The 10,604-nt window shown below is 40.7% G+C and overlaps 1 protein-coding gene across 1 annotated transcript; it reads right to left on the minus strand.

The window, feature by feature from the left end:
• Window positions 1-379: 379 nt before the first annotated feature.
• SARC_06646 (hypothetical protein) lies at window positions 380-9,758 on the minus strand. The gene is made up of 10 exons (XM_014299442.1): window positions 9,596-9,758; window positions 8,913-9,020; window positions 7,768-7,945; window positions 6,391-6,489; window positions 5,764-5,852; window positions 4,305-4,557; window positions 3,239-3,471; window positions 1,919-2,089; window positions 906-996; window positions 380-568 (listed from the first exon to the last, which is right to left on the minus strand). Exons 1-10 carry the CDS (start codon window positions 9,722-9,724, stop codon window positions 396-398), a joined length of 1,524 nt encoding a protein of 507 aa, XP_014154917.1. The 5' UTR covers window positions 9,725-9,758; the 3' UTR covers window positions 380-395.
• Between the last annotated feature and the right edge of the window lie 846 nt (window positions 9,759-10,604).

Below are 10,604 nucleotides of genomic sequence, written 5' to 3' on the forward strand. Positions count from 1 at the left end.
ATACGTGTATAGGTACTACGCGTGCTTCTCCAATCATGCTATTTGATTTATTTAAGTTTTTCCTTCTGCAAAGGACGTGTGCACCTCCAATGACACTATACTATTATTTATTTATTTACGTTTCCTTCTGCGCCTCTGCTAGTTGGGTAGCCTGTCTGAGTTTCTTGTAGAACTGCAGTGCCTTGGGGTGTGCTCTGAATTATTTTTATATACACTTTACTGTTATTTATTAATTTACGTTTTCCTTCTGCGCCTCTGCTAGTTGGGTAGCCTGTCTGATTTTCTTGTAGAACTGCAGTACCTTGGGGTGTGCTCTGATGTTGGTCCAGCTACACTATACTATTATCATTTATCTACATTTTCCTTTTGCACCTCCAATTACATTATACTACTATTTATTTATTTACGTTTTCCTTCTGCGTCTCTGCTAGTTTGGTAGCTTGTCTGAGTTTCTTGTAGAACTGCAGTGCCTTGGGGTTTGCTCTGATGTTGGCTGCTGTAAATCCCGTCACTTTGAGTCCCTCGAGCGTACGAGCTCGCGATAGTGCTACGTATGCCTGGCCGAATTCTGGAGGATAACGAATGAAAAGTCACGTTAATTAGGAGTACAATACAATACGATTGAATAGCTGATTCCGGGTCACACTTCTGGTGACATTCTGAACTATTGCAATGTCCAGTCGGGTTAAGTAGGAGAATATATATATATTATATAAATATAATAGAAATAGAAATATATATATATATTTAAATATATATATAAATACAGTACAATTTAATCACTGATTTTCGGGTCACACTCAAGTTGTCGTTCTGGTATATCACTAACGTCAGGTCAGGACAACTAGATGCCATCAATATCACTGGGCTTTGCACCACCCAAGATTCAACATCGGAAAACGTACCAAAGACTTTGGAGATGTTGACATTGACGAGGTCGATCGTCATGCCCTGCGACTTGTGCACACTGATGGCCCAGGAGAGTCTCAGCGGCACCTGTTGTTTCCGATTATGTATTAGTTTGTTTCCGTTTGTGTATTAGTTAGTTTCCGTTTGTGTATTAGTTTGTTTCCGTTTGTGTACTAGTTTGTTTCCGTTTGTGTATGAGTTTGTTTCCGTTTGTGTATTAGTTTGTTCCCGTTTGTGTATGAGTTTGTTTCTCTTTGTGTATTAGTTTGTTTCCGTATGTGTATTAGTTTGTTTCCATTAGTGTATTAGTTTGTTTCTTTTGTGTATGAGTTTGTTTCTTTTTGTGTATTAGTTTGTTTCCGTTTGTGTATGAGTTTGTTTCCGTTTGTGTATGAGATTGTTTCCGTTTGTGTATTAGTTTGTTTCCGTTTGTGTATTAGTTTGTTTCCGTTTATGTATTAGTTTGTTCCCGTTTGTGTATTAGTTTGTTTCCGTTTGTGTATTAGTTCGTTTCCGTTTGGGCATTAGTTTGTCTGTATGGGTATTGGGTTTGTTCCCTCATGGATAGTGGTGTGAGTATCTTGAGGATTAGCCCGTGGCTGGCGGCGTGCGTGTGCTCGCAGTTCGGTACACGGCAGTGCTAGCAGCTGTTTAGTTGTAGCTCAGCCGAACAGTAGAGCACCACGATTCATCGGAGAGTGGTAGACACTTTGTGGTAAGAATGCTCGCTTGGATTCTATAAGGAACGCGTGGTTTGACCCTAGACCCTAAACTGAATAGAATGTGTCTCCAGCCTTGTAGGACTACAAAGGAAGCAGATACTCTGAAGTCCTTTTTCCACACACTCGCTACAGTTAGTGATTTAGAGCACCCAGAGATCGTTGTCAGCCAATCCAACACAACACAACACACACTTATATATATACATATATATATATATGTATACGAGTCATACAAGTATATATATACAAGCGTTTAGAGTTTAATACACCCTGGCACATACACACACCTGAGTCCTTGCAGCCACCTCCCGCCCAAACACCTTGTGTGCCCATGTCTCTGAGTGGACCACTTTCTCGGCACCGCTGGCGAAGCGCACAATGGGCAACCGCACACCAAAGCGATCGGCTGTGGTATTAAAGCCCACCACAACACCCCGAGCCCCGTTAACCAGCCCCGCCTGTAGGTAAGCACATGCACAGGTGATGAGGTGGGTATGCAAGGTGCGTATGATCAGATAAACAAGGATTTAAGCCCACCACAACACCCCGAGCACCGTTAGCCAGCCCCGCCTGTAGATAAGATAAGTACATGCACAGATAAACAAGGATTAAAGCCCACCACAACACCCCGAGCACCGTTAACCAGCCCCGTCTCACATGCACAGGTGATGAGGTGGATATGTAGGGTGCGTATGATGATAGCATGCACAGATAAACAAGGGTTTTAGGTTTAGTTTTAGGGTTTAGGGTATATATATAAATATATAAAAAACCCACGTACACGGCACGAGTCTCCCCCCAACCCCACACCCACCGGTAGACGGAGCAATGGTCTTGTGTGCAGTGGGCAGTGGAGAGAGTTACGGGAGAACTGCCCAAGGCATATCTGCGACACACACAATCAGCGCCCTTTTAATCTGGACCTGAAGAGCACCACCAACGACCTTACAACCCTAAAACCTACCAACGTTAAAGTCTGCGCCGACTGTAATGACCGCGTGCAGTAGTGAATGTGGTGGTAACACCAACGAACGTAATAGTGACTTGGTCTCGACAATGTCAAGGTGTACTTCCCGTATGTACTGTAGATACCCAATGAAGTGTTATAACGATAGGTAGGTCTAGTCAACCAGTAGGACAGCGAGTGCAGAATGGGTCTACCTACACATATATACAGGAGATACCCAGAGCAGTACAGAATACCCCAGACCACTTTAGGTGTACTGGTATATATGGGTGTGTTTGTATATGCACATGCTAAATCCGTGCGCACATATGTTATGTATATACAACACATGTCATGTGCATATAAACATATATGTCATATACATACAACACATATGTCATCATATACAACACATATGTCATATATATACAACACATAAGTCATATACATACACCACATATTGTCATATATACACAACACATGTGCCATATATATACAACATATGATATATATATGCAACACATGTCATATACATACAACAAATATGTCATATATACACAACACACATGTCATATATATACTTTGGCACTGAGCTACTTATAAAGCCCACATACCAGTGTCGCACAACCTATACCTGACACACACACCACGACAGCGCTACCTTGAAGTCCACATTCCGGCACATCATCACCTGCGCCCCCAATTTTAGGACCAGGGCCGTGGGGGCAGGGCATAAATGGTCCAATTGTGAGGTCAGGGCAGCCCTGTCCCCTTCCGTGTAGTAGTTGTCCAGGGCAGTGAACGCCACTTCTTCGCCACTGAGGTCAGTCAGGAACTTCTCGTTCTTGTCCTCGACCTCGGCCACGTGCGTGCACAGCTCGGTGGGCTTCAGGTCTACCGAGAAATGTAGGGTTTTAGGGTTTTAGGGGGTTAGGGTTTTGGATCTGCCAGGGAGAGATGGGGATGGAGCAGGCCCTTCAGTACACGAGCTGCACCCACAGACACAGACGATACGAACACACCCCTTACGTACTTCTCTGGTATACACTTCATCCCGTTCATATTCCCATGCGCATCTACTAGTGCACACGACTGTCACTCTGTGGAAACGCAAAGCCCTCGGGTACTACACTAGAACACTTCCATTGTAGCTCACTAGAAGGTATCGATACATAGATACTCACAAACACATAGATACATACAAACACGAACACACATACATGGATGCATATATAGGTACATACACACATATAGATAAATACAAACACGCACACACATACATGGATGCATATATAGATACATACACACATATAGATAAATACAAACACGCACACACATACATAGATGCATATATAGATACACACACACACATAGATACATACAAACACGCACACACATAGATAGATACATACATAGATACACACACACATATAAACGCATTTACATGCCTACACACACACACACACACATACCACTGACTATGCTCTTGTTGTTTGTTTGCGTGCTTCGCAGCACCTTCTGCACCTCTTCATTGCACACGCCCACATGCCCACATAAACGCATTTACATGCATAAACACACACACACATACACCACCTACCACTGGCTATGCTCTTGTTGTTTGTTGCGTGCTTCGCAGCAACTTCTGCACCTCTTCATTGCACACGCCCACATGCCCACATAAACGCATTTACATGCATAAACACACACACACATACACCACCTACCACTGGCTATGCTCTTGTTGTTTGTTTGCGTGCTTCGCAGCACCTTCTGCACCTCTTCATTGCACACGCCCACACGTATCAGGCGCAGCACGCGTATGAGCTGATGGTCGTCTTTCTGTCGGTATATCCGCCGCAGCTCAAAGCAGTGCGGCACTAATTTGGGCCAGCATTCGGCCTCAAACGCAAATTTTTTGGGAACGTCCCTATTTTTGCAGACAGGAGGCAGCTGTAGGAAGTCTCCGCATATGATCACCTGCGAATTGGAAATGGGTGCAGGTACATATGTTAAGGAAAGGCTGGGATGTGGGGTGTAGTGGATGTTGAGGAAAGGCTGGGATATGGGGTGTAGTGCAGTTAGTTTATACACACGTGTTGTAACTTGCAGTAATACATAGGATTCTAGGGTTATACTTCTAAACCCCAAAACTGATAAGCACTTACTACGACCCATCAGTACCTAGAGTGTGAGTCGAGTGAAAGCGATCACCATAAACGTAGTGTGTCTGCGCGTATATATATATATATATATATATGTGTGTGTATGTGTGTGCGTATGAGTATGTGTGTGTATATGTATGTATGTGTATGTATATATATGTGTATGTGTATATGTGTGTATGTGTATATATGTATATGTGTGTATATGTGTGTATGTGTGTATATGTGTATGTGTAGATGTATATGCGTATATGTGTATGTGTAGATGTATGTGCGTATATGTGTGTAGATGTATGTGTATATGTGTATGTGTGTATAGATGTGTGTATGTGTATGTGTGTATGTGTGTTTATGTGTCTATGTGTATGTGTGTAGCTGTATGTGCGTATATGTGTATGTGTGTATATATGTGTGTATATATGTGTGTATGTGTGTATGTGTGTATATGCGTGTATGTGTATGCGTGTATGTGTATGCGTGTATGTGTATGTGTGTATATGTGTATGTGTATGTGTGTATATATGTGTATGTGTATATATGTGTATGTATGTGTTATAGACTCTTTACTGTACGGTGTATGGGCATTTCCAGCCAACAGGTGCACCCTCACCAACTCACCAACTCACACAAGACTCTACGCAGTTGGTTGGAGAACTCATGAGATGCAAGGGTTTAAAGATGTAGAGTTTGAGGATGTAGTGTTTGAAGTATCGCGTGGTGCTGAATGTGATAGCTGTCTGGGATTTGCATTAGTTATTTGATTCATAAAGCAGAAATATATGTACATATACATAAACATAAAAAATATACATATACATACACATATACATACACACACACATATACACACACACTCTCTCACACACGTATATACATATATTTATATATAAATATGTATACGCATACACACACACACACACACGCACCACCACCAGACCCCACAGATTAAAACATTCAACAAAACGCCTAGGGGGGACACTGGTAAAACATTAGTCTGTACTGTAGCGCAAGTGGTGTGTACCTGTAATCCTCCGAAGGGCTGAGTAGAGTTCTTCACAGACCTGGCCACCGCATCGAGCAAGTCCAGATACTCCCCGTCAATCATCGAAACTGTACGAATACACAGAGATAAGTGTACTAAAAACAAACAAAATGGAAACAAAACAATACAAAAGGATATGTGCGTGTGGGGGGAGCGAATACGCGAGGTGTAGAAAAGTGGACAAAAGTCGAGGGGTTGTGGATGTGCTTGCGTCAAGGTCTCCAATGATGTGCATTTATGTGGATATGTATCTGTGCCACTGCATACTACATGGTGTGGATGTTCCAAAAATATTCATACTCATATACATACATACATACATACATACATACATGCATATACATTCACACACACACACACACACATATATATATATACAATATAATTACAATAGTAAGAATAATAATGATATACATATCAATATAGATATAGATATACATGTGTGTATACATACATCATGTGTACATCCCTATATATATCTACAAATGACCCCTCACCCACGAACTCAACCACTGATCCCCCCCCCCAGACAAATGTACATTGCATTGCATGTATCGCATTTCAGGATTGGCCTAATTCAGGCGACAGGATAGAGCAGTCACTCACCCTCATCAATTAAAAGCGTTTTGCACCGTTTCCAATTCCCGATTTTGCGTTTGGCGGCTTTCACAGCCTGCGCAAATGTCATATCACCGGACAAGATTCCTGATTTCACAGGTGCAACGAGAGAGTGATGTTGTCACGCAGGTGAGTGGACAGACACATGGGAATTTGCCAATGCCAAAAGTGTGGACATTCCATAAATCCTAATCTTGTAAACAAAGAAATCTTATTATTGCAAAACATACAAGTCCCAATATTGTAAAACAAACAAATCCTAATATTGCAAGACATACGATTCCTAATATTGCAAAACATAAAAATCCCAATATTGTAAAACAAATCCTAGTATTGCAAAACATACAAATCCTAATATTGCAAAACATACAAATCCTAATTTTGTAAAATATACAAATCCAAATATTGCTAAACATACAAATCCTAATATTGCAAAACATACAAATCCTAATACTGTTAAACATGTAAATCCTAATACTGTTAAACATATAAATCCTAATAATACAAAACATACGAATCCTAATATTGCAAAACATACAAATCCTAATATTGCAAGACATACAAATCCAATTATTGCAAAACATACAAATCCTAATATTGCAAGACATACAAACCTTAGTACTGCAAAACATACAAATCCTAATATTGCAAGACATACAAATCCTAATATTGCAAAACATACAAATTCTAATATTGCAAAACATACAATCCTAATATTGCAAGACATACAAATCCAATTATTGCAAAACAAACAAATCGTAATATTGCAAAGCATACAAATCCTAATATTGCTAAACATACAAATCCTAATAATACAAAACATACAAATCGTAATAATACAAAACATACAAATCCTAATAATACAAAACATACAAATCCTAATAATACAAAACGTACAAATTCTAATAATACAAAACATACAAATCCTAATATTGTAAAACATACAGAAAGTCGACAGTCATGTGGCTAATGTGGCTCTAGAGACACAACCACATACACAGACCATATTTGGAGGTGCAGAGGAGTGCTAGATCAATCCCATTGGCTACTATCACTTGTCCACAAACCGGCTCTGGAATGCGTAGAACGTGTTCACTCAACAAACCCTACACTGTGCACACCATTTGAAAAGCCCTAAAACGTGTGCACACACCCTTCTGATAGCACATGGCAGACCATGCAGTGCAGACGTGCACCTTTCTCGCATAGATACATAGATACATAGATACATAGATACATAGATACATAGATACATACATATATAATATAATATAATAATATAATATAATATAATATATAAATATAGATATAATATAATAATAATAATAATAATAATAATAATATACATCTACCTTTGCTACCTACCCGAGAAGGAGTGTAGCGTCACCCCTCCTATGTTGTGGCTGGCTGCACCGGTTGAGGCTGTGGCCACAGACGTGTTGGGGTCGAGTGAGCGTACCAATCGTTTGAACAAAAACGATTTGCCTGTGCCTGCACCTCCGGTGAAGAAGACGCTCTTGCCCTGCTGCACCATCTGGAAGATCTATGTGTGGCATGGGTGTGTGCATACAACGCATTAACACCTACAGCACATGAACACACAGGGGACAAATGCGTAGTAGACATGGGTGTGTGCATACAACTCATAAAGATGTGGTGTGTTACAGGAGGACGTTTACTTAAGTAGATCACTTGGTCTTGGAAGATCTGTGGGTGGCATGGGTGTGTGTGCATACAACTCATAGATATGTGGTGTGTTACAGAAGGACTGTCAGCCCCAGACGTCCCTGGCGGTCTAAAGATAGCACACAAGACATACCTCACACAGGCACCCCTACTAGGCAGGTGCATAGACTCAATGTACACCATGTAGTGTGTGTGAGCATAGTAAACTTCAACTACTATCACTGCACATAACACACGTATGTTATGATACCTACAAGGCAGGTGCATAGACGTAATGCACACCATATATTGTGTGTGAGCATAGTAAACTTAAACTACTATCACTGCACATAACACACATATGTTATGATACCTACAAGACAGGTGCATAGACGTAATGCACACCATGTAGTATGTGTGAGCATAGTAAACTTAAACTACTATCACTGCACATAACACACATATGTTATGATACCTACAAGGCAGGTGCATAGACTTAATGCACACCATGTAGTGTATGTGAGCATAGTATACTTCTACCGCTACACACACACAGTCACACACTTACAGCCATTTGTTCGTCTGACAGATCTCTCGTAAGTCTTTTCGAGGGTGTTGGGTGAGTGTGGCTATAGTATACTACTACCACTACACACACACAGTCGCACAGTCACACACACACACATATATATATACACTTACATCCATTTGTTCGTCTGACAGATCTCTCGTAAGCTTTTCGAGGGTGTTGGGTGAGTGTGGCTATAGTATACTACTACCTCTACACACACACAGTCACACACACACACACACACATATATATATATATGTATATATACACTTACAGCCATTTGTTCGTCTGACAGATCTCTCGTAAGCTTTTCGAGGGTGTTCGGTGAGTGTGCGGCGTGTTCTACCTTTGCTGACTTGAGACGCTTCAATGGAGACGGAACCTGTAGGTAACGTGTGTGGGATTGAGTGAGTATGTGGGGTGTGTGGGATTGAGTGAGTGAGTGAGTGTGTGGGATTGAGTGAGTGTGTGGGATTGAGTGATTGTGTAGCATTGGATTGGCAGATAAAGAACTGGGCCCATGGGTATGTATGCTACTTCAAAGAATTATTTTAACAAAACCGTTCGTCCAAGATAACAGGCACTTGCGCAGTTCTTTTTTTTTTGGGGGGGGGGGGGGGGGGGTTACCATGGAAACAGAGTTATTTCGGATACTCATGTATAGATGCACGATTGTATAAAGATATCCACGTACTGCAATATACGCACTTACATTGCCGTCTGCGTATACAAGAATCCTCAGCCGCAATATGCCATTTGCACACTATTCTTATGGGCAGTAACTGTAAAAAACCCTAAATCCTAAAACAAGTATAAATACATACACCGCCCCTATATATATGTGTGAGTAAGTACGTATTATGCCTCACATGCATATATATATATGTATATATATATTCATGTAGGTACGTTCGTATGTCTCGAGTAGGTGCGCATGTACTACATTTCATCACATACATTGCCGTCAGCGTCTACCAGTGGCCGTAAACGTTTACGCGGCGGGGTCGATCCTTTGTACGCGGCTATTAACTCCTGCAGGAAATCTATGAGCTCTTCCGGATGTGCGTTAGAGAATAACATCTGCATCTTAATGGACTCCAGTTTCACCGTGGCCTTCCCTGTCGGGGTGGATTGTTACATTGATGATAGAGTGATCTGTGTGAGATGCTTCACACGCCGAATGTATTTGGGGTATTTTTTCGGGGATATTGAGTGTCGCTATAGTATGGTATATACATATACATACAAAAATACATACATACATATACATACGCATACATACATATACATACACATACGTACGCATACATACATATACATACATACGTACATACATATACATGAATAGATTATATATAGTAGTATAATAGTATATATAAATATATCTATATATATATAAATATATACTAGTGTATATGTATCAATGTATATATCAGGCCATATGATATTATATGAGTATACTGGTGATAACATAGCTTAGCAGTCTATATACCAGTAGTTTAAGTGTATCCATCCATTGAAGCTGAGCGGCGCTTCCCCGGTAGGTTAGCAACGATACAAGGCTCTTCTCAATAAAGTCTAGATCACAGTATACACGACTATATAGTACACACTGTACCCTTGGGGATGCTAATAAGAGAGTTGTTTCTTTAAGAGTTTTAAGAGTTTTAAGGTTTTAAGGATTCAAATACATGACCAACTCACTATATACAGAGGCTATAGAATTCACTGAGACCACACCCACAAATAAATGACCAACTGATTATATGCAGAGGCTATAGTACTTTCTCTCACCCACACCCACAAATACATGACTAAATGATTATATGCAGAGGCTATAGAACTCTCTCTCACCCACAACCACAAATACATGACCAACTGATTATATACAGAGGCTATATAACTCTCTCTCACCCACACCCACAAATACATGACCAACTGATTATATGCAGAGGCTATATAACTC

The sequence above is a fragment of the Sphaeroforma arctica genome, assembly GCF_001186125.1.
Source record: "Sphaeroforma arctica JP610 unplaced genomic scaffold supercont1.482, whole genome shotgun sequence".
NCBI classification, from domain to species: Eukaryota; class Ichthyosporea; order Ichthyophonida; genus Sphaeroforma; species Sphaeroforma arctica.

Bases quoted from the DNA above. Each gene is read 5' to 3' on its own strand.
- SARC_06646 (XM_014299442.1), bottom strand. From the start codon at position 9,724: ATGCAGATGTTATTCTCTAACGCACATCCGGAAGAGCTCATAGATTTC. The intron at 6,490-7,767 runs GTAGGTAGCAAA...CTGTGAAATCAG, and splicing joins GACGCTACACTCCTTCTCGG to GAATCTTGTCCGGTGATATG. The intron at 997-1,918 runs GTGTGTGTATGT...CGGAAACAACAG, and splicing joins AGGTGGCTGCAAGGACTCAG to GTGCCGCTGAGACTCTCCTG.